Source organism: Chrysemys picta, chromosome 18, assembly GCF_011386835.1.
Source record: "Chrysemys picta bellii isolate R12L10 chromosome 18, ASM1138683v2, whole genome shotgun sequence".
In the NCBI taxonomy this organism is placed as follows: domain Eukaryota; kingdom Metazoa; phylum Chordata; order Testudines; family Emydidae; genus Chrysemys; species Chrysemys picta.
Window position 1 is genome coordinate 14,717,892 of NC_088808.1, and position 25,411 is coordinate 14,743,302.

Consider the following 25,411-nt stretch of genomic DNA (forward strand, 5'->3'; position numbering starts at 1 on the left):
GAGAGAGGTATTAGGCCACATTCTGCTGTTGGTTACATGAGTGTAAGCACCAGAGGGCATGATTCTCTCTTGCCCTGCATTTCGGGCGATCATTTACATCAGCAAATGTACCATTCTGATTTGTTAATGTTCTGCTCTCACTTTACAATTGCTGTCAATGGCTAGGGAAGGAGAAGCACAACAGGGAATGAGGCTAAATCAATGGAGTTTTCTGGTTTTGCACTGGTGTGACAGAGAGCAGAATTTGTCTAGTCATCCTGATTCAGACCGATAATCCCAGATAAATGTTGCCATGCATCATGGTGTAAAATATGACAATGGAGAGAAGAGTTTAATGGATATAAATGATAATAGTGCGTTAAAGGCTCAGTTAGATGTGCTGTGAAAAGATGAGTTACAGCCATTCCCCAACTGCTGTACCCATAGGGTGACCAGATGTCCCGATTTTATAGGGACAGTCCCGATTTTGGGGTCTTTTCTTATATAGGCTCCTATTACCCCGTCCCGATTTTTCACACTTGCTGTCTGGTCACCCTATGTACCCAGGGTACAGATTGAAATGATAACGCAAATAAAAAGCTGAGGAGAGTTTTAGAAGTATCAGAATACTGGAGTGAAGCTGCCCAAAAGTAACAGAGTTAGTTAGTTGGCATGCACAGCACTGTGTATAACGCATACAATTCCAGATCTAAATTAGAAACAAATGGACCATGGCAAAGACAACTAAAAAGATAAATAAACAAAGAGCAACACAATTTAAGAAATTATATAGAAATAAAAATATCTTAAAAGTAAACAACAAAATAAGACTATAACAAAACGCCATAATAGGACATCAGCTATTAGTTTTCTGAAACTCAAGTTCAGGTTTTTTTTAAATCTTAAATTAAATTGCCAGGCTTACTAAACAAGAAAGCCGTTAAAGGCTACAAACATACTGACACTGAAAGGAAGCCTGGAAGTCAGTACCTTATTTTTCTTGATGAATGGCCACAATTTGCCCTTGGATTTGCTGCCAGGCCTGGGCTCAGATTTTCCATCCCATCTGGAATTTGAAAGGCTGGATTCCGAGACAGTGCGTTTCATTGGCTGAGTGAAGTCTTCAAAGTCAATATCTCCTGGTGGTTCGAACCCTGATTTAAAGGCTTCTATTACCAGTTGTGAATCCTGAAATGCCACAAATACAATCTATCTGTACATATGTTGCAAACCAATAAAAAGAATGGCTGTAAACAGAACAACAGTGTAAGAGTAGTGGAGGAAAAAGTCTCCTAGTCACAGTGAAGCATGTGATAGCTTAACAAAACCACCCTAATTGCCAAGGGGTTTGTTAGCACCCAGTTCATCATTCCTATGTGAAATCGGAGTCCAGTGTGCAAAGGTCTCATTGAGACCAACTGCTTCTTTAACCACCAAAATTTTTAAATGGTCAAAGGACTAAGTACCATCTAAAGCAGAGGTGGGCAAACTACGGCCCGCGGGACCCTCCTGCCCGGCCCCTGAGCTCCTGGCCCGGGAGGCTCGCCCCCGTCCTCTCCCCTGCAGCCTCAAACTCAAACTGGTGCTCTGTGCTGCGCAGTGCGTGACTGGCTCCAGCCGGGTGGGGTGGCTGCAGTGCCGCCAGCCACCGGTGCTCCAAGCAGCGCAGTAAGGGGGCAGGGAGAGGGGGGCAGGGAGGGTTGGATAGAGGGCGGGGGAGTTTGGGGTGGTGGTCAGGGGTGTGGATAGGGGTTGGGGCGGACAGAGGGCGGGGAACAGGGGTTGAATGGGGGCAGGTGCCCTGGGTGGGGGAGCAGTCAAGAAGGAGGGGGGGGTGGATGGGGTGGCGTGGGGCAGTCAGAGGCAGAGATTCTGGGGGCAGTCAGGGAGAAGGGGTGGTTGGATGGGGCAGGAGTCCTGGGGGACAGTCAGGAAGGAGAGGAGGGGTTAGATGCGGTGGCGCAGGGCAGTCAGGGGCAGGGGTTCCGGGGGAGAGGGGGTCAGGGAGCAGGTGTCACAGGGGGGCCGTCAGGGAACAGGGGGGGTTGGATGGGCCAGGAGTCCGGGGGGGCCGTCAGGCAGCCAGAAGTTGGGGTGTGGATAGGGGGTGGGGGCCGGGCCACGCCACACACCCCTCCCCTAACCGGCCTTCCATACAATTTCCAAAAGCCGATGCGGCCCTCAGGCCAAAAAGTTTGCCCGCCCCTGATCTAAAGAAACAAGAAGTATGTAGCACTAACACCAAATGCAATCAGAAATCAAACAGGCAACATAGTTCACTGAAGAAGACATTGAAATGGGAGTCAAGAGATCTGAGTTCTTTTCTCAGATCTCTCACTGAGCTGCTATATGACCTTGGGCAAGTCATTTCACTTTCCCGTGCCTCAGTTTCCCAGTTGTAAAATGATGCTTAATCACCTTTATAAAGTGTTTTGAAGTCCACAGATCAAAAGTACTATGTAAATGCTCATTAGTATTCCTGTTTATTTCCCTTGAAAAAAATTAAAATACCAGTGCTTGAATGGGCAGCTTGCATTAGGTGACTCATAACACCTTTTGCATGCACTCAAGTTCACTAATGGGCATCCACAAAAAATCTTGTGCAATACAGACCTTCCATTATAGAATTGCTATGCTTGCAATTGCAAGCCAGATATCAGAAGCTCTGATAAATGCTGCTGTCTTAAGGAGAACTAACTTAAATGCTAATTAGTCTTCTGCTGTTGTGAAAAGCAGCGTGCCCTTCTGTCCATATTGAATTTCTGTAGACCAGAGGTTCTCAAACTGTGGGTCAGGATCCAAAAGTGGGTCGCAACCCCATTTTAATGGGGCTGCCAGGGCTGGCTTAGACTTCCTAGGGCCTGGGGCTGAAGCTGAAGCCTGAGTCCCATCACCCAGAGCCGAAGCTGACACCCAAGGGCTTCAGCAGTGGGTGTTAGGGCTCAGGTTAAAGGCCCCCTGCCTTGGGCTGAAGCCCTGGGGCTTTGGCTTTGCCCCCCCCCCCCCCCAAAGGGCGGTGAGGCTCGGGCTTTGCTCCTCCTCCCCGACTTGGGCGGGCTCAGGCTTTCGTTCCCCCTTCTGGGGTTGTTTAGTAATTTTTGTTGTCAGAAGGGGGTCACGGTGCAATGAAGTTTGAGAACCCCTGATATAGACAATTACCTCATTCACAAAATGGCCACATATTGCATGCATTTTACCTATTATCAGATAACTAACCAACCAAAACAGTAATGATACATAACATTCTTGTGCATTAGATCTACAAACGTAGAAAATTTTCAGATGCAAATCTTCTAATTGCTAATGTGCTATTCACAGCAATTACATAAATGCATTTTAATCCAGTGGGCTTTTCAAACACACAGGCTGTGATTTTTAAAGGAGCCTACTTTTCATAAAGCACATGGGGCCAGATTTTCAAAATTCTCTCAGCACTTACAAATCTGGCCAGATGTGCAAGAGTGCTCCGCATCCTGTGCTGGACATCTGCTGGCCACTTATTCTGGTGCCTAAATGGAAGCCGAGATGTTCTGTAAATCTACCCCTCCCTCACTTAAACAAAATCTAGCATGTACAAAATATTAATCCCTGGTGCAATGCAAACAAACTTTGGCCGAGTCCATTCACCATAGTTTTTAAAAGTGTCCCATCATGAGCCTCACCCCACTGAATATAGGTTTCAAATCTGTAAGCACAGAAAGGAGAAAATTATTATTCTTTAAATTCTATCATCCTTCCTTAATATACATATAATCTATTGGCTTTTCTAGGGAGGAAGCTCTTCATTTCATACCATATGGATATTTTCTCTCTCTCAGGTCATCAGAGATATTGCGCCATAGTCCCTAGAGGGCTCATTAGCTAATGGATAGTAGGAATACTGCCATGTCACTGCACTTCAAAGAGAAGGGTGGTGCTTTGACCACATTTTGTGGCTTTTGTTTGAATTCGTTTGAGCATATGGAAGAAGCCTAGGATGATATGCACATATCCAACCTGAATTAAGCAAAGACAAGATACAAGATTTTCAACATCACCGAAGGGCTTGAGGAGGAAGGATCCCATTGAAAGCTAATGAGATCTGTGCTCGTAAATCTATTAGGTGCTGTGTAAATCACCCCCATAAACCTTAAAGGAGGTACTGAAGCACTTTAGTTTCACCTTAGCTTGACATTAAAACTTGCCTAATTCTAAAGATGTTTAATTATAAGCATGAAAGCAAGAGCTGGGGGGTGGTAAGAGAGAAAAAAAAAATCAGATTACATTATATACTTGTGCTTTATTCCGTCCTTCTGAACCTTTCGATTCTTCTCCTTTAATTATATAATATTCCTTCCACATTGTCAAAACATCCTACCACTACAATGGAGCTAAAAATAACCATCTCATTCTGTGTATCAGACAGCGAGAATGTCAGAACAGGAACTCAGAAGTCCATAACAAATTAATCCTATCTACTGACAGAGCCTGCAGAGGCAAATTCCACACAGGTTCACTTAACAGTCACTGTGGTTTAGCCTTGAAATAATGACATCTGCCTTACTAGAGTTACTATGAAAAGGAATGGAAAAAAGTAGCATGCTCCTAGTAAGTATATTAGAAATACAGAGACAAATTCTAGTCCCAGATAAATCCATGCAACTCCCCAGTGATTTTAGTTGGAGTTCTGCATGCTGAGGAGAAGGGAGAATTTGATTCTTAGCAAGTATACTACTTTTCAACAAATGCGATCACTAAATAAATTAAGCCTAAAAAACTGGCAGCTTTGGAGGTGGACAAGAGAGTCTTTCAGTTTTCTTTCCAGCTAATGTGTAATGAATATTAAATATATCCAATATATCCTGTCAGTTCTTAACACAGAATAATGAAGTGGAACAAAAATGGTTTTCCAGAAGTCTCACAAGGAGAAGTCCCCACATGTATTTCAGAGTTAATTTGAGGTACTTTAGTACAAAAGGCAGTGTTGCCCACTCCTGTGATTTTTTTCATGTGTCTTACAATATCTGGTATTTTACTTAAAGCCCCAACTCCAGGAGTCATGTTATTACATGAGAATCCCAGCTTTAATTTTAAAAAAACAACTGCCAAATTTCTAGCCATCAGGGTTATGTAGAAAGCTAGAAAACATGGCTCAGGTGCACCCAAGAGGCTCAAACCCCAAAAGCTAAATGAAAAGAACCCCACATTTATTATATATAACAAGCTCATGATTTTTGAGTACTGTACGTGGGGTTGGGAATACTTTACTAGTGCTTGCAATGAACAAAATGCCAAAGTTTCTTGCATCTAAGAACTCCTGTCTAATCTCTGCACTGGTTACATTTGAAAGCTCACTTACCCAAAGCAGGGTTGCTCTTTTCCTGCCAGGGCAGGTTTTGAGTCTTGGCTTGTGTTCCTTTAACCACACACTATCAACAGTTCTCAGTGCATTCAGCCTTGCCTGAAAACTGGCTCATTTTCAAAGCTGAATCCAGCCCAGATCCAGGTAGGCTGTCCAGCTCCACACTCAGAATTTAGCATTTCCATAATTATGAGAATAATTAAAATAAACGAATTTCTGCAACGTTCAGTTTGATTTGTGGTTCTGTTGAAAAGCTAGAGCAAACATTTCTGCCACATAAGAATTGACCACTAATTATCTGTAATAATACCCTTCATCTTCTAATTGATGCTGAAACCTATTTACTAAGGCCTTGTCTACACTACAGAGTTAAGTTGACGATCATATGCTGCTTTAATTACATCAGTTGTCCACATCCACAGAACACTCCTTGTGTCAGCGAAGCGCATCCATAGTTGGTGCTCTGGCATCGACAGAGAGATCATTGCAACATGGGTAGCTATCCCACTGTGTAACCAGCCACCCTTTGCCGTTGGGAGATCTGGGAACGGTTTGCAGTGCATCATTGGGGAATGCTCACCATCTCATGATGCAGTTATTTCTGTCCCATCATTCCATGGGCTTCTGACTTCATTTCGCGCCGTTTTTGAATAGCCCCTGTAAACTGTGCACCTGCCATCTCTGCCTGAAAGCATGGATCCTGAACTGCTGACTAGTCTGGTGATGAGCATTATGAACGCAATGCAGCTGGTCCTGCAGTATTTCATGAACAGGGAAGAAAAGTGAATCTGTGGTGCCTGCCCTGCTGTGTGCAATGGAAAGAAACAATTCAAGATTACAGCTGGCATTCACGAAGCAGCTGCACAAGGTGGACCATTGGTACTGGGCTTGGGAAACAAGCACTGAGTGATGGTATAGCATCATGATGTATGTATGGGATGACGAGCAGTGGCTGCAGAACTTTCAGATGCGCAAAGCCACCTTCCTGGAACTGTGTGCGGAGCTCGCCCCTGCCCTGCGGTGCAAGGATACCAGAATAAGAGCTGCCCTCACAGTGGAAAAGCGAGTGGCAATTGCTGTGTGGACGCTGGCAAATCCAGACTGCTACCGATCAGTCACGAATCAGGTTGGAGTTGGAAAGTTCACCGTAGGGGTTGCGGTGATGCAAGTGTGCAGAGCCATTAATTGCCCCCTGCCACAACGGACTATGACTCTGGGTAATGTGCAGGAAATAATTGATGGCTTTGCAGCAAAGAGATTCCTTAACGGCAGTGGGGTGACAGATGGCACGCATATCCCAATTTTGGTCCCAGATCAAACTGACACCAATGTGGGTTGGTCAGGGAAAGTTCATGATGCACGCATCTTTAGGAACACTGGACTGTATAGAAAGCTGCATACTGGGACTCTCTTTCCAGACAGGAAGATTCCAATGGGGGATGTGCAACGCCCACTCTGCCAACCCCTTGCTCCCATGGCTCATGAAGCCTTACACTTGGAACCTAGACAGTAACAAGGAGTGCTTCAACAACAGGCTCAGCAGGTGGCAAATGAACACTGAACATGCCTTTGGCAGATTAAAAGGTTGCTGACGCTGCCTTTTGGACAGGTTAGACCTCAATGAGGAAAATATTCCAATGATCATAGCAGCCTGCTGTGCCCTGCATAACATTTGCTTTGTTATAAACGAAGGGGGAAAAGTTTACCCAGGGGTGGAATGCTGGGGTGGATTGGCTGTCTGCTTATTTTGAGCAGTCAGATACCAGGGCAATTAGAGGGGCTCAATGGGGGGCTATTTCGAATCAGGGAGGCTTTGAAGGAGCATTTTGACAATGAGGCCCAGTAATGTGTCTTTATGTGATGCATTCAGACAGACAATGTTTACTTGCCACCTTGAATGACCCCTGTAATGCTTGCTTCCTGACCTTTAATTCTAGTGAGCAAATGTTCCTGCCTATAGCCACTGTATCTGAATTTTAGCAGCAACTACCATGTGCATGACACAAATAAAGACTCATTTTGTTTCAAAGACTACACTTTAATTAAAGGATAAAACTTTTGTTTGTTTGTTTTTGGCAAACTGGAGACACGGCAATGAGGAAGTTTCTCTCGGTTAAGACTCTCCAGTTGTGTGTAACTCCAGCTTTCTTCGTGAAACCAGGCTCTCGGGGTGGAGTGCAAGGGGTACTGCGACGGAACAGGAACATGCAAGGAATGTGTTGGGGGAGTTTGGGAAGGGCATGAAATGGCGTTCTGTATTAGCTGCAGAGGGAGTCATGCACGGATGTGCTCAGACTGCAGCACTATGAGGGACTTGAGCCTCTTTGTCTGGCCCTCCAGTAGCTTTATCGTCCACTCTTGTTTATCTATTATCATCTCCTTTTCAGGCTATCCAGCCTGAGTTTTTCATTAACTGGATGGTTTGCGAAGAGGGTCTCTACATGCGCCTAGGGAGAGTATTCTGAATATTGGCACCTTTTCCCACAGGCTTGAGTAATCGAACCCGATATCTCACTTCTGAGGGTGATATGCAAGGGTGCATCTCCTGCATGCGTGCAGTTTCAGACTGGGTCCATATGCTGCTCACCTGTATGCCACTTTGGTCCCTGCAGAAATAATCGCCGGCTGGCATGGAGCGGGGGGAGAGACAAGACAGCTTTGCCAAAGAACCTTTGGCAGAGGATTGCAGAGTACCTACACAAAAGTTTCCTATGGAGGATTCCCAAGACATCCCAGTGTACATAAACAAACTTTTCCACATACATAGTTGCATAGGCTTTGTTGTTAATTTCTATCTCTTATTCCTTCTCTACCATATAACAAAGTAAATGAGACCTCAATCTCCTATCACTGTGCAGTATCAAAGCAAAACACATGCTTACCAAAGCTTGCCTCTCCTGCTTCATGTGAGCCAGAGTGCTGGGTCTGGCTAGACCCCTCCAGAGTCAAAAATAGATCCTGGCTTGACACGCCACTGGACGACTCTGTTGCATGTCCCACATGCTTCTCCAACTCCACTTCCTCATCCACCACTTCATCCTCAGGGTTGACTCCACTGATCGCTGCCTCCAGCCCAATGTATCCATAGGGCTCTTGGTGGTGGGGTTGCCACCGAGGATGGCATGCAGCTCCTTGTAGAAGCAGCATGTCTTTGGTGCTGCACCAGAGCAACAGTTGGCCTCCCTTGCCTTTTGGTATGCCTGCCGCAGCTCCTTGATCTTAGCATAACACTGCTGCATGTCCCTTTTGTGTCTCTCGTCCTGCATGCCACGAGGAATCTGCCCATAGATATCAAAGTTCCTACGACTTGAGCGAAGCTGCAACTGCACAGCCTCCTCTCCCCATAGACCCAGCAGATCCAACAGCTCCGGCGCACTCCATGTGGGAGCCTGTCTGCTGCAGAAAGTCAGCATGGTCACCTGGGAAGATGCTTTGTGAATAGTCTATGCCATCCAAACAGGAAATTCAAAAATTCCCAGGCATTTAAACGGGAGAGCGGCACATGCCTGTGTACCTTCAGGGCAGTGAAGTTCAAACTGCTGACCAGTGCGGTCATGATGGGCACTGTGGGACTCTTCTTGGAGGCCAATTAGGATGACATACGCAAGTGCTATCTGCACTGATGCTGCGTCACTCTAATTATGTTGCAAAAAGCTCTATGCCTCTTTTCGAGGTGGTTTTATTTTGTCAGTGAAATAGGGGAGTTACATCAGTGAGAAGAGCATTTCAATGTGTACATCTCCACTATTTTGCTGATGAAAGCTGACTTTTGTCGACAATACTGTGTAGTGTATACAAGCCCTAACAGTCACATCTTTCGAACACATTATCTTATCTCAATACATCCGAACAAAACATTTATGTATAGAATGCATGTTAATGGAGTAAATTTGGTAAAGAAACTTTTCCTTCTTAAAAGACAAACGACCCTATGGATTAACTTGCTAAACAAATACATCTGTGAGAAGAACAGATATTTTTCTGTAAGAAGAAGACAAAGCAACTATCTTTCATAAAGTAAAACATGCATTAGAGCTATCCTTAGTTAATATGTGATAGAGGAACACCTTTTCTGTGAACTAACTGGGTTTGGGTGCAAGTTCTGTGTTTCAATTTTTTTCTCAACAGCGTACAGTAACTCCCCTCACTTAACGTTGTAGTTATGTTCCTGAAAAATGCGACGAAGTGAAACGATGTTAAGCAAATTCATTCTTATGGGGAAATTGGATGTAAATGGGGGGGGGAATTAGATTCCAGGGAAATTTTTTTTTGCCATACAGTACAGTTCTATAGTTGAGAGGTGCCCCCGTCTTACCCCACACAGGCACAGCCCACTAGCACTGGGGACAATGAGGCAGGCAAGGAGGCTGAAGGTGCTGTAGGCTAGGAGAAGCATGTTGCGCAGCAGCAGTTTCCCCTACTCTGCAAGCACCAGGGGCCGGGGGCTCAACCCTTGGCCCGCCCATGCCGCCTCTTCACCCAAGCCCCCCCCGCTTAACCCGCCTCTTCCCCCCCCTTTACTCCACACACCGCGTCCTCGCTCCTTCCCCTGCCTCCTGCGTGGCAATCAGCTGGTTTGCGGCATTCGGGGGGGGGGGGGGAGAGGGAGAGAGGAGCGAGGACACGGCGCGCAGACTCCCCCTCCCTACCCCGCCTCCTGCGTGGCAATCAGCTGGTTTGCGGCATTCGGGGGGGGGGGGAGAGGGAGAGAGGAGCGAGGACACGGCGCGCAGACTCCCCCTCCCTACCCCGCCTCCTGCGTGGCAATCAGCTGGTTTGCGGCATTCGGAGGGGGGGGGGGAGAGGGAGAGAGGAGCGAGGACACGGCGCGCAGACTCCCCCTCCCTACCCCGCCTCCTGCGTGGCAATCAGCTGGTTTGCAGCATTCGGGAGGCAGGGGGAGCCTGCGCACCGAGTCCCCCCCCTCCCTCCTAAACGCCGCAAGCCAGCTGAGGAGGCGGGGGAAGGCGCTCATCTGCAGGGTCTGTCGGCAGGCGGGAGGCGCTGGGGGGGGGCAGGGCGCATAGGGGAGCTGATAGGGGGCTGCCAGCTGTGGACAAAGCAGGCAGCCAAATGACATTATAGTGAAGCATTGCACAACTTTAAATGGAACATGTTCTGTAATTGAGCAGGGATGTAAGATCAAAACAACTTTAAGCAAGAGGACTTTAGGTGGGGAGTTACTGTAGCCAGGGCCGGTTCTAGCGTTTTTGCCGCCCCAAGCACTGAAAAAAAGCGCCGCGATCGTGATCGGCGGCTATTCGGCGGCAGGTCCTTCGCTCCGAGAGGGAATGACGGCCCCGCTGCCGAATGGCTACGCTGGTGCCTGGAGCCGGCCCTGACTGTAGCTGGTTGTAAGCAATTTGGGGGCAGGGACCATCTTTTTGTTCTGTATCTGTACAGTGCCTAGTACAATAGGGTTCTAGCTCCTGACTTGCGCTCCTAGGTTTTACTATACAACTAATAAATAATAAAGAACACAGGAGAAAGAAGAAGATACAACATTCAACACTTACTTTTTTCTGATCAATTGATTCTGCTGCTTTTGTTATTCCATCCAGACACTTCCCTATTATGGGGATCACCTGGCGGTCCACTTCTGCATAGGTTTTCATGCATTCGCCTAACCTCACTATCCTCCTTTCCTCCATCTCTTGTATTTTCTGAAACATGACATTTCACTTTGATCAAACATCAAAAGTTATTTCACAGTTTCAATTAATTTTAATTTCTGCAACAAAACAGCTCCTGTTATAATAATTGTTTAAATAAGACTTTAAACCCAGGCAAATTAAGATGGTTATTCTCATGTAATGTATGGTTTAGTGATATCGGAGATCAAAGGATGGCCTCAGAGTAATCTTCATATTACTTTATACCGTTTACATCAGGGCATCTCAACATAGGCGCCCTATTGATCACTACAGAGAGTGCCAAGGATCTCCAGTATCTGTTCCATTGACCTCTGGTTTAGGACACAGGAAAACCAGATGTTGCATATTCCTGTTATGATGGATCATAATAGGAGGCACAGTATGTGTCCAGGTGTCAAAGGTGCATGTTTCATGTTGAAACATAAGACCTGATAGGACACTGACTGCTGAGAACCACTCCCTCATATGCATTTTTTTCCTGTTAAACTGTGACCCAACCATGATCAACAGAAAAATGAAACAATTACAGGAAAGAACACTCTGATATTATTCTTTTAAAAGTAAAACAAGCTCTCTGAACGCTATTTTAACACTTAAAGCAAATCAAGGGAATTTTCTGGAGCACTGGTAATGCACAGGCACCCAAACTATGCTTAGCCAAGGATGTAAGTTCAATTCAGTATGCTTACCAGATCCAAAATTTTATGGTCTCTAAAGGCCTTGTAAGAAGTGTATACATCATGGCCTTGGGACGTTGCTTTTTTTTTTTTTTTTTTTTTTTTAACAACACAAAATACATTGGAATAATTTATCCTAGACATTGGCTTGAATGACTATGAATAAAGAGCACAGCAGTTTTAACTTTCTCTCTGCAATGTCTTTTTTGATCATCATCTGACATTTTTAGTAAACATAATCAAACTGTAAGCATCTGCCCCCTTGACTTCCATTAAGCTATTGCCCAACATTAACGTGGTATAAATCTAAACATCTTTGAAATCTAGGTTTGAAAACAGGTCACAAAGGAGCATAAGGTTTTATAGATGACATTTCTCTCAGTTGATTCCTGCCCCAACAATGCAAGCAATGCTTTCATTCCCCAGATGCATGGACGTAGAGTGTAATAAAACGAAACTATGAGTAATGTCATTAGGCATGCCCCTTCCTGCCATACCAACTAACAGACTCCCACCTCCCACATTATCAATCAGTCTGGTAGCTAGCCCAGAGGTCAGAGGGAGTTTAGTAGACTGAACTCCATAACATTTCTTTGGATTCATAGGAATTCCACCAAAGAGAGCAACTTCTTCTTTTAGAGAATTTGGGTTGTTGCATCATGTCCAGTTGTCTGCTAATGTGGTGCTGCGGTTTCTGCAGAGCGAAGAACTGTTATCACAGAATTAAGCTGGCTTACCAATACATTGCAATGTATCTAGTCGATGTAGCCACACCGAGAACACAGGCTGCTGTAAGTCAGTACTATGAGATCTCACCTGGAAGATGTTTGGTATCTGTGTGTGATAATGTTCGCGTTGCTCGTGGTTAAATTTCTGAAGAATGGATGAGTATTCTGCTTTGCTGTCATCTGCCATTTGATGTCGTATTTGCGCTTGCTGTCTTGCCTGAGGAAAAGCCAAAAGAACATTATATTTTACACTATTTAAAGGTAAGTTGCACCAGACTAGGACTGTATGTTTTAGCCACTCCAATTTTATTCCTACTGCATTTACCACTATTCAGCACACACTAAACTTTGGGGGAAACATTAGCAGATGGATCTTTGCAGACTTTCCATTTTTACTGTCTCTCTTTGTTCATTCTCCTCCTTCATTAAATCTTACCTGCTCCAAGTATTTGTTCCAAATTTACACTGCCAAAATTCATAGTCCTTATTTTTCCTTTTCATGTTCTCACTTTTGACATCCAGGAATCTACTCTGCACTTTGCAGGACCTGGCCTTTTCTAAATACTGTGAATAGTTGGGCCCAATCCCGTGAACCTTCTGTGCTTCGAGATCTCTGAAATCATGGGAGGTAGGCACTTGGAGAGCTTGCAAGACCGGACTCTTTAGAACTGTGTTCTTAGTTTGACTAAGGAGATAATGGTTATTATGGCCTAAACATGCCTTCGGTTCTGACATCTCCACTCATTTTCATTATTATCTGAGGAAGAAATCTTGCACCATAGCTGTAATGTTACTGCTCAATTTATTTCCTCCAATTCCTATGCTCCAGTTTATGTTTGGGCAGCTGATCTCTCCTATTCTCACCAATTTGTTCTTTCCATGCACATGTTTGAATTCTGTGATCATCCCCTTATTCCCATAACAAGACTGTCATAGCTGTAGCTCATCCAGCTCTCTCCGCTCTTCCTTACTTCTGAACTTCTCTTGACACATATGGCTAGTCTTCCCACTCCACCCCAGGCCTGCTCAGATGTTTTTTGCTCTCCTCTGAACGATCTACTTCCCCGTTAGCCAGCAAAGATTGTTTTGCTTCCCCACACTAGAACCAATACCACAATGCTGTGCTCCCGCCATGCTCTTCCCAATGCTTCTGCATTTACACAGATGCACTTTCTTGAATGTCCCCTTCCTTCATATTTGCTAATCTCTCTCTCTCTCTCTTTTTAGATTCTCCTTCCTGAGGCCTTCTGCCATCCCTTACACTGTCCAATATTATTTTCCTCTCTGTCTACCCCATCTGTTTATTTTAGCTGCCTTTTCCTTCCTCGCTGTTGGCCTTTGCACAGCATCCCTCCCTCCCTCACTCCCCCACTCCATATGCCTTTGCCTCCTATCCTCTGTTCACTTGTTCACTCTCTCCTGGTTTCTATTCTCTCAGCCAGTGCATTGTTGCCCGTTCTGTTCTGACGTAGCGCACCTCACCTGTATATGCTCCCATCTGTTCCAGAAAGAGTCTCGTGTCCCTGGACCAAATGCTGGTCTCAGAGAAGTTAATTGGAATTTTGTCATTGATTTCAATGGGATCAAGATTTGGCCACGTACACCTAAACCCTCCTGCCTGCACTAGCTCTTCAGGCATCCAGTCATGCTACTAATCTAACACTTTTTACCTAACCCTTGGAGCATAGCTGAGAATATTTCTGGAGGTTTTGAATTTTAAGATTCATTCCTAAAATACTGCCAGGTTCAATCACTCATTCCCTCCCAAAACAATTCTATTAGAACAGTTCAGAATTGGGTTATTCTGTGAACTGTTCCAGGCAGACAATAGTTTCCTGACAATAAATCCACATAAAATATCAAATCATGAAACATTTTACGCATGATAAATGGAAAGTAACAAATTGTGCCAGAAGGTTTCAGATCTCCTGTTCCTCATCTAGCCATCCAGCTCATTGATATCACCTAATTATTTATTTCACTCAGTTCTGCAATTTCTTTTGCAAGCACATTTGATTGTAAAACTTTCCTGGATTCATTTTATCTTAGTTTCATTAAATGATTTAAGAAACCAAGTGACCACTCATTGGGCATGATGTGCATGTCAAGAGCCAAAACAGTAGCATTAAATGCAAAATACTATAATTAGAAACAGATAAATGAATTAAATCAAAGAAAACATCCATATGAAATGTTCCCAAGATTCTTCAGCTCTCTGCTAATTATGGTAAGCAAGCATGTATGTCTTCAGGAATTTTATTTATACACAATAAAATCCCTAGAGGACAGTTCAGTTGTTTTTCTACATGAGCGCTATATCACTTATTATACACACATATTTGCATTAAATTTGATTAAGGAACAATTATTGCTACCTTTTTACACTGAAAAACACAATATAAAAATGAAGTCACCCATACATTACTATTATTGCCTGGCAGATTTTTGTAAGATTGTCCCTTCCCCTACCTCTTACTCATGGTCCAGCTGCTATAGAGCAATATATACTTATGAATCCAATTCTGTACAGCCATCTAAGAGCAATCCATTGTTTGTGCTAAGTTCTATGGACAGCCCAGTTCTGTTTACATAAAACAAGTAATTCGATAAGACAGATTTAGGGCCTAATCCTGCAAATCACTCCCACAAGGAGACCCATTAGTTTCACATGAATAAAGTATCTCATACCTAAATGTTTGCAGGACAGGGCCCATAGTTTTCAATGTGAGTGTAACTGCCCCAAAATAAAAACACAGCAGATGAGTAACTAGAATTGGTTACATTCCAAAACAAGAATTCCTATCTGAGAGCTACAGTAATGTTATTGTTCCTCCTCACCCTTTTTTCGCATTGGGCAAGCTCAAGACATTTTAAATGTTTTTCCAGTGAGGTATTTTGATCTTAAAATAAAATATAAAAAAGCCTGGATTTTTTTTTTAACACTTACTACTACTAACATCACCACTTTAATATTAACAGAGTTATATTTTATAGCTCTGTTCTTGTACTCCGGTGGGAGTTACAGAATAATGAAAATATAAGTTGGGAACATTACGTTTCAGATTCCGAATCCTAATAGATGCAGTAGTCTAGAGCTGCAGGCACTGAGTCACACAGTTACATTGGAGAGGGAATCATAGGAGTAATTTAAAGGCAAACTGCACAGGAAATAAAATACAAAACTAATTTTTTTGGACCCTTTACTGCTCATTTATACATAAAGAAAGCTCCAAAGAGATGGAGTTATTCCTACTTCTTTTTACATTAGAAATTTCTGGTCTTGGCTTGGCTTTTCCTAGAGGACAGGCTTTGGAAGACCAGATCCACGACCTCAGAAGTGAGTGTTTGAAACCTGAGCTGCAGCTTTTTCAGCTTTTTGTCCCTTCTCCTTTCAAGTGGGCTGGGTCCATAGAACCAGAGCTCAGGTTTAAACCTCCAGATGTGAAGTCACATTCCAAGTGAAGTCTTCCAAAGACTGACAGAATTCTCCAGAAGAGAAAATATATATCAAGACTAGATAGTTACAATATAACCAAAGAAGAACAACAAATGAGGTCTGGTAGGAGTGGTAGATACGCTAGAGGGTAGTGATAGGATACAGCGGGACCTAGACAAATTAGAGGATTGGGCCAAAAGAAACCTGATGAGGTTCAACAAGGACAAGTGCACAGTCCTGCACTTAGGGCGGAAAAATCCCATGCACTGCTACAGACTAGGGACCGAGTGGCTAGGCAGCAGTTCTGCAGAAAAGGACCTCGGGGTTACAGTGGAAGAGAAGCTGGATACGAGTCAACAGTGTGCTCTTGTTGCCAAGAAGGCTAACAGAATTTTGGGCTGTATAAGTAGGGGCATTGCCAGCAGATCGAGGGATGTGATCATTCCCCCCTATTCGACACTGGTGAGACCTCATCTGGAGTACAGTGTCCAGTTTTGGGCCCCACATTACAAGAAGAATATGGAAAAATTGGAAAGAGTCCAGCGGAGGGCAACAAAAATGATTAAGGGGCTGGAGCACATGACGTATAAGGAGAGGCTGAGGGAACTGGGATTGTTTAGTCGTCAGAAGAGAAGAATGAGGGGGGATTTGATAGCTGCTTTCAACTACCTGAAAGGGGGTTCCAAAGAGGATGGATCTAGACTGTTCTCAGTGGTACCAGATGACAGAGCAAGGAGTAATGGTCTCAAGTTGCAGTGTGGGAGGTTTAGGTTGGATATTAGGAAAAACTTTTTCACTAGGAGGGTGGTGAAGCACTGGAATGGGTTACCTAGGAAGGTGGTGGAATCTCCTTCCTTAGAGGTTTTTAAGGTCAGGCTTGACAAAGCCCTGGCTGGGATGATTTAGTTGGGAACTGGTCCTGCTCTGAGCAGGAGGTTGGACTAGATGACCTCCTGAGGTCCCTTCCAACCCTGATATTCTATGATTCTATGATCATAAAGAAGCAATAAAGAGCACACAGAGATTTGTTTTGTTTTTTTTTTGCTTTGCATCTCACCTGTCATGCTGAAAACTAATGAGGGCCCCCCTTCATGGAATCCCTTTTTTCAACATTAGTTTATGGGCCTCCAAATAAACATTCATATGAAGCATACTGCCTCCTTCTTAGCTGTCCTTAGTCTGCTTTTGCTAAAGCAATTCTTTCTTAAAGCTCATATGCAACAAGAAAACCTAAAGGTCACAGATGAAGCACTTCAAATTAAGAGACAATTTCTTAAAAATTGAACTGCAGCCTGCTATCTGCTGCATTGTTAGTCTTTTCAGCCCATATCAGCCAGGACATGGTAAGATCCAGATTTCCATCAAAACCACAACTCAGATTTTAGTGTTCAGTTATTTCAAAGTCATGCTTTCTATAAATACCTGAGTTATAAATGAAGGATGAGGCAGATCTGTAGGTCCAGATCCTCAGCTACTATAAACTGCCATAGCTTTATCTGACTTTGACAGAGCTATTCCAATTTACATCAGCCAGGGATTTGACCCATTAGAACCCTCTCTAGCATAGGAGGTGCACAAAACTGCCATTATTTCTATCTGAATGATGATGCTTCCTTTCTCAGCTTGCCTCGCTAGATCTTGATGGGTAAGTGGGAAGAACTTAAAGCTGTAGCTATTAATTGAATGGCATTTCCAGTATTCGGTAAAAAATACAGCATAAAATGTCCATGTAAGAGGCTGGGTTTATTATGCCATGATGAAGCTAAACATTTGTAAAGTTAAAATAAAACAAAGGATTATGTGACGTGTTTTAATGGCCTGATTTTTTAGAGGTGCCAGTAGCTGCAACCCATGTTGACAGCAATGGGAGTTGTGGGTACTCAGCACTTCTAAAAACCAGGCCTTATGTACACAGATTTGTCTCCCATGCTGGAAAACAAACTGAATAGCTGCACAGTTTGGCAACAGTGCTTTTGCCTCTCTCTACCAGTTAGCAGGAAAAAACAAACACTGTGGTATCAAACTTATGTTTGCCACATTTCCTGCACCAATTTTCTATCTAACCACTGAATTGCATTAACCAGACTTGCACACAGCAGCTACTGGTTGTTCCAGATGCCTGTAATGATCCCAGCAAGCCTTTGGAGATGGGGAAAAAGGGTGAGCTAAATGGGTGGCATTGGAGCAGAGATCAGTTATGGTCTACAGTCTTTTATGGATGAAGTACTTCATTCAGAAAAATCCCCCCCCCCCCTTAAATTTAGGAATTAAAAGAATTTCAAACCCGGCAAACATTTTTTTCTGATGTAACATGGATTATAGGGTATGTCTGAGTCTCACATGAGGCTACTTAGAACAGCTACTTTTAAAAGTTATACTCCAAGAATTCTGCAGTTTAGCAACAGGGTGCATTTTTTTATAGGATGGACACTGCATATTAGGGCTGGAAAATTTCTCGGATTTCTCAATAATTTTTGCACGCATGCAGTGTAATTTAAGTATCTGCTTACTGAGCTCTAACCAAAACATAGTACTTTATAATGGAAGACTCTTTGAATTCCTTTTATTATACAAAGATATTTTTTAAAATGCTCATGTTGCAAAGGTGAATTGGAAAAGTAAAGAATACTGGTGTAAAGACGTAAATTCCAGGTACTGAGCCTCTTGGTCTGAATGCTGAGATGCAACGTATTATGAAATCGGCTACACTGGAGTTTTAAACAGGCAGTAGGGGTGTTGTCATACTGTACCTTGTCCAACTCCCATTGAAGACAATGTAACTGACTTCAATGGATTATGGACATGACCCTTTTACGATTAGCATTCAGAAATTCTGTGAGGAACAAGAGGCAATTATTATGTTATCATGCCATTACAATGATGTGTCAGAGAAGTTTTAAAAAAATTAATACATTATTCAGACTATGTCACATCCTCCAGTATGGTTTTGTGTTAGGGAAAAACTGTCAATTAGTTTTTTTGAGGGATGTTACAATTTCTCCTATCCTATTTACCATTTAAGTCTGTAGTAAGGATGAAGAATGGAGCATGTTTTGCTGAAAACAATTCAAGGGAACTTTTCAAAAGACATTCCAGAAACAGCAAAAGGGTCAGTAGATATATTGTCTTTTAGCTTTACACAGGCAAAACTCCCCCCACAGGCTATTGTGGTAGAAGACAGATGAATAACTGAAGAGGGAAAAAAAATCTCCCCACAAAAAAACCTGTTTCCAGGGTACAATCAATCCACAATGAGTGGAGCAGTCCAACTTCTCAGCAGTTGGTCTTGTCCAGAAGTGCAGAGTTTCCAGTTAAAAGTTTGATGGAGTTTTTTTGTTGTTGTTAATTTTGGACAGACAAGTGTGTCAGCTGAAGCACCGCCAAGTTGCCGCCTACCAAACAATAGATCTGTCTTTGGTAAATACAAGACCAGACTGAAATGCAAATATGAACAAGAAACTTCAAAACAGGTTAATGATAAAAGCATGCTAAGAAATACTTCACCAATTTCAGGAATGTTTTCAATTGTTCCTATAACATTTCAGTCACAGTGCCTGATGCTGCAACACAAACCATGAGTCACTGCTTATAACTGCAAGTATTCATTACCAGAGAGTGCAATGGGACTTCTCCTGGTAGCAGAATCATCAGTAGCGTTTACAACACTATAATCCATTTTTAACGTTACAGTTTATGGACAAATAGTCCTATTGACTTCAGTCTCAACTCAACAAGGTGCTCGAGCACATCTAAGTCAATAGGACCACTCACAACCCTAAAATTAAGCATGCATTTAAGTCCCTTGCTAAAACTATCTATTAAGTGGGACTGAGTGAGTATGGGTTTCATAATCAGGTCCTATGTCACAATACATTACAAATGATTTTCAAGTAGTGTAGTATTATCCCATTGTTATTTATTCCTTTTTTTTTAATTTATGGGACCAATCCTGCAAACACACGAGTATTATTATTATTATTAATTATTTGTATTACTGTTACACCTAGAAGCCCTAGTCATGGCCAAAGACCCCATCGTTCTTAAGCAAACAAAGAACAAGTAACTTTACTCACATGATTAGACTCAGCTGGTGAAATCCTGACCTCATTAAGGAGAGTGGGCATTCTGCCATTGACTTCAATGGGGCCAGGGTTTCACCCTTTGACTTTCGTGCTGGAAGGATCAGGTCCTATGGTTAACTATTATGCCATAAGCATTTTGACCATTTCATTGAGTAAGCAAGAAATAGGTTTTCAAGGTTTTCAACGTTTGATTTCCTTGGGAAAAGTAGAAGGAAAACAGATTGTTAATTTCAATCATTAGAAGGCAGAAACCTAACAAGCTGTGAATCCCTGAAAATCCTTGGCTGAATGTAGCCAAATACAGACAAGCAAACAGCTGATAGTGAGTTTCATTATCAAACCCTAGCAAATGTTATCTAGTGCGTTAGCACTGCATGTAGTTCTGCCAGCTTATCTGAACACACACTAATGAGAGAAATATTAGAACAATAAAATACCAAATAAGGCTCTAATGAGTAAGACAGATCTGATTTATAGAGTTCAGAAAGAACCACCAGCATTACAAAGCTGTAACACAAATCCCAACCCCAGTTCTTTAACAGCTCTGGTCCCATCTACACTGCAAACAAAAATTCATGTTCATACACATGCCAGACATGTACAAGCCCAGTTAGTCCTGGGACTACCTACCTCCCACCAGTTGGGCGGGTAAGCCTGACAACCAGAGAAAGGATGGACTTGTGGTTAAGGCACTGTTCTGGGACTTGGGAGATCTGGTTTCAGTTCCTAGCTCTGTCACAGATTCCCTTGTGCAACCTTTGGCAAATCTCTCAGTGCTTCTATTCCCCACCTGTAAAATGGGGATAACGATACTTCCTTTCACCCATGTTTTGTCTGTTTTGTCCAATTAGACTGTAAACCCTGCAGGGCAGGGACTGCCTCTCACTAAGGGTCTGTACAGCACTTAGCCCAACAGGACCCTGATATTGTTTGTAGCCTATCAGTGCTACAGTAAAACAATAAAAAATAACAGCAACCACCACCACCCAATGGTAGCAAATATGCACAAAGTACCAAGATTCATCCATACCGCTCGGCAGCCTTATTGACTCAATCACAACTTGAAACCAGAAGTCCATCTCCCTACAACAGTGGTTCTCAAGCCTCTGCTAATGGAGCATAATAGTCTGCAGAAATATTTCCGGTGGTCTGCAGAGTGGAACACAGGGACAGCTGGGATGTCGGAAGAGAAGTCAATCCAGGCGCTTGTGAAATGGCATGCAGCATAAATAATTTGGAGAACCACCGCACAATTATAACACCTATTTGTAGGACCAATTTATTGCAATAGAAACAAGTGTTCAAATGCTTGCAAACAACCAGGAAGAGGAAGGTTTGGAACTGTGGCTGATAAAACTCAGATATGTGGTACTCTGTTTAGCTGCAGTAAAATAAGCAAACTAAATTCTGGGCTACATAAATAGAAGTATATAATATAAACAGTGGAAATTATTCCAGCACCGAGGGATGAATTAGATCATATTTGGAGTACTATGCATACTTCCGGTCATCTTACTCTAAGAAGAATTTTACAGACAACATACAACCACAAGGCAGGACCAATGGAAGTAAGTAAGGAAATTGCTATTTTGAATTGTTAACCTTGCATTATTTTATATTTATGGCTAAAAATTATTGACTGCAACATGTTGATTCACAGGCTAGCTTACAATGTGCAAATTCCTGAGCTCTTGACCCCACTTTTACTTAGTCCTTATTCAGGCAAAATACCCAGTGAATTCACTTGAAGTGCAACTGAGTAAGAATTATTATTATTTCTATTAACATAGCACCTAGAAGCCCAATAAAAATGGAGTAAGCATCTGACACAAAGTCAATTAGTCTCACATTGTATAATAGTCCATGCCTTATTATTACATCCCTAATGAAAATTTTTTGCCCCACATTTGATCTTTACTAATTCAGAAGTTTGCAGTTTACATATTTCCCCCCCAGTCCTGTACTTTGTAATATAAAGTGAGGAAACTTCTAAGAAGGATACATTTTTATAAGATGCTCAGTCAAATGGTCATTTAGTGAAGAACTGTTGTGGGGTACAGCTGCTAACAGAAAGGAGATGAGGCCAAATGGATTTGCTGACCTAACATCCAAAAGCATCTGATGTTTCCATTACTTGCTCTCCTCTTAGAAAAGCCAACACAAAATCTGTACACAGTACATGAGGGTATTTATGAAATGCAGCTGCCTCTTCCTGCTAGGGTGACCAGATGTCCCGATTTTATAGGGACAGTCCCAATATTTGGGGCTTTTTCTTATATAGGTGCCTATTGCCCCCGATCCCCTGTCCTGACTTTTCACACTTGCTATCTGGTCACCCTACTTCCTGTACATACCCGGAGACACTGTAGCCATTAACCCTTAGTTGACCAGAAAGCAAAATTCATAAATTAATTATGAGTCGAAGTGGAAAAGCAGCTGTTAGAAATCACAAGAATGTCACTAAGGTAAATAAACCGTAAATAGGACTCTCCGTTCGAGAACACGCAAATGACTCTCTGGAAAGAAGCAATGCTTTCATGTACAGCTCGACCTGCTGGGAAGGGAGCACTTAGAAAGAAGGTGTGTTGGTATAAACTGAGCAATTCACATTAGGCTTAATCCCACAGACCTCATGCAGACATTACCAAGGCAAAATCCCAATGAAGTCAATGGGAATTTTGCCTGAGTAACAAGTGAGTAAGGATTGCAGAGTTTAGCTCAGCTTTATGTTTAAAGCAAGACAAAAGCAGTTGCTTATTCACCGAAGGTGAAATTCAGCTTGTGCAGAGGGCAAGCACAAGTCCTATGCACCACTTACCTCCCGCATAAGCACTACAGTGGTACATAGACTGTGTCTGAGCTGTGCAGGGGTGAATTTCAACCAGACCTGCATATTTTGTTTGCATTATTGATTTACTGTTATAAATTCACAGCAGACAAAGTGGTGGTGGTGGGGGGAGTTAGGGGTTTGGGATTATTTAATACAAAGGGTGAAATAATTTCCCAAAGCGACTAGTGATTTTGGTGCTCCATTTCTTACTGCTCAACTGCTTACCTTAAAACGGGCCTGATTTTCAGAGGGCAGACGGCTCAGCATTTTCTGAAAAATAAGGCTCTTTAAAGGTTTGTCTACACTGCTTCTCAAAACCCACCGCAGTGACTCTCAGAGGTTCAGTCTACAGACTTGGGCTCATGCTATGGTACTCAAAATAGCTGTGTAGACAGTCTGGCTCGGGCTAGAGTTGAGGCTCTGGAACCCATCCCCCTCCCCAGCTTCAGAGCCCAAGCTCCAACCTGAGCCCAAATGCCTACACAGCTGTTTCCTACACAGCTGTTTTTAGTGCCATAGCACGAGCCGGAGTCTGTAGACCCAAGCTCGGAGACTCACTGCCACGGGTTTTAAAATGCAATGTAGACATACCCTGAGGGGCCTAAGAACTGGGACACCCAGAATCCCTAGTCACTTTGGAAAATTTAGTACTGAAGCTCTTGATGGGGAAAAAAACCTCTGAGATGCGCATTACTGCTATTCACCTGCGGCTCTGGGTAAGTCTCCTCTGAGGCTGGTTTGTGAGGGTTTTTTTAGTCGGTATACATCTTATCTCACTTTGTTATGACTTGACTACTGTTCAGACAATGTGCACTGTAAAATGACAAATGAAGGGAAGCTTTAAACACAGATCAGAGGTCTCTCCAGGTCCCTCAGGTCTTCTGTAAAAGCCGTTCAGCATGTACAGGATAATAACAATTTATAAATTCTTAATGCAAAGGGCACCAGCCCCCAGGCTGAGAGAGCAGCTAACACTGTCGGTCCGCCTCCATTTGCAAAGGCAAGAAGAGCTGCTTCTCCCAAGAACCCCTCTGACTGGCAGCCTTTCCAGAGCTACGTGTAATGAGACTTTGCCAGGGATACACCAATCCAGCTCATGACTATTTGATGCAACAATAACGGACACTCCTCCTACAAGGAGAAAGAACGTGGTCAGTTATAACTCAATCAAAAGAGCCTAAGAGCATCTGGAGGGAGCAGGGGGGATGCAAATTTCAGACCCTACTGACAGCATTTTATTGCAATTACTTTTATTGACCAGAAAACAAAATAATATAATGATTTAAATCGTTGTGTGTGTTTTTTATCCTTGTAGGCTGACGTTAAATCACACTGAAATATCTTATTTCCCTTGGTTATTTGCAATCAACCCCATTTATTACTGAATAAAAATGTCAGGGTACGGGCATATAATGACTCCTACATATTTGTGTGCATTGGGCCTGAGGAGGTGGTGGTGGTGGTGGGTAGGATTTATGTCCCTATCCACCAAAGGATGGTTGTGTGGATAAGGCATTGGACTGGGACTCAGGAGATCTGAATTCTATTTCCAGTTCTACCATGAAGGTGGTAGAACTGGAAGGTGGTAAGGTGATAGGGAATAGCCAGCATGGATTTGTAAAGAACAAATCATGTCAAACCAATCTGATAGCTTTCTTTGATAGAATAACGAGCCTTGTGGATAAGGGAGAAGCTGTGGATGTGGTATACCTAGACGTTAGTAAGGCATTTGATACGGTCTCGCATGATATTCTTATAGATAAACTAGGCAAATACAATTTAGATGGGGCTACTATAAGGTGGGTGCATAACTGGCTGGATAACCGTACTCAGAGAGTTGTTATTAATGGTTGCCAATCCTGCTGGAAAGACATAACAAGTGGGGTTCCGCAGGGGTCTGTTTTGGGACCGGCTCTGTTCAATATCTTCATTAACGACTTCGATATTGGCATAAAAAGTACGCTTATTAAGTTTGCAGATGATACCAAACTGGGAGGGATTGCAACTGCTTTGGAGGACAGGGTCATAATTCAAAATGATCTGGACAAATTGGAGAAATGGTCTGAGGTAAACAGAATGAAGTTTAACAAAGACAAATGCAAAGTGCTCCACTTAGGAAGGAACAATCTGTTTCACACATACAGAGACTGTCTAGGAAGGAGTACGGCAGAAAGGGATCTAGGGGTTATAGTGGGCCACAAGCTAAATATGAATCAACGGTGTGATGCTGTTGCAAAAAAAGCAAACATGATTCTGGGATGTATTAACAGGTGTGTTGTGAGCAAGACACGAGAAGTCATTCTTCCGCTCTACTCTGCGCTGGTCAGGCCTCAACTGAAGTATTGCATCCAGTTCTGGGCACCGCATTTCAAGAAAGATGTGGAGAAATTGGAGAGGGTCCAGAGAAGAGCAACAAGAACGATTAAAGGGCCAGAGAACATGACCTATGAAGGAAGGCTGAAAGAATTGGGTTTGTTTAGTTTGGAAAAGAGAAGACTGAGAGGGGACATGATAGCAGTTTTCAAGTATCTAAAAGGGTGTCATAAGCAGGAGGGAGAAAACTTGTTCACCTTAGCCTCTAAGGATAGAACAAGAAGCAATGGGCTTAAACTGCAGCAAGGGACATTTAGGTTGGACATTAGGAAAAAGTTCCTAACTGTCAGGGTGATTAAACACTGGAATAA

General features: G+C 43.1%; 1 protein-coding gene across 24 annotated transcripts in view; it reads right to left on the reverse strand.

The window, feature by feature from the left end:
* The window catches only part of FNBP1 (formin binding protein 1), a 159,916-nt gene that overhangs the window by 33,854 nt on the left and 100,651 nt on the right, over nucleotides 1-25,411 (reverse strand). For all 24 annotated transcript variants that reach the window (XM_065572563.1, XM_065572556.1, XM_065572559.1 and 21 more), the window contains 3 exons: nucleotides 12,468-12,596; nucleotides 10,837-10,983; nucleotides 970-1,167 (listed from right to left, as the gene is read on the reverse strand). In XM_065572563.1, coding sequence (XP_065428635.1) covers nucleotides 970-1,167; nucleotides 10,837-10,983; nucleotides 12,468-12,596 — 474 coding nt within the window. The remainder of the gene's footprint in view (nucleotides 1-969; nucleotides 1,168-10,836; nucleotides 10,984-12,467; nucleotides 12,597-25,411) is intronic.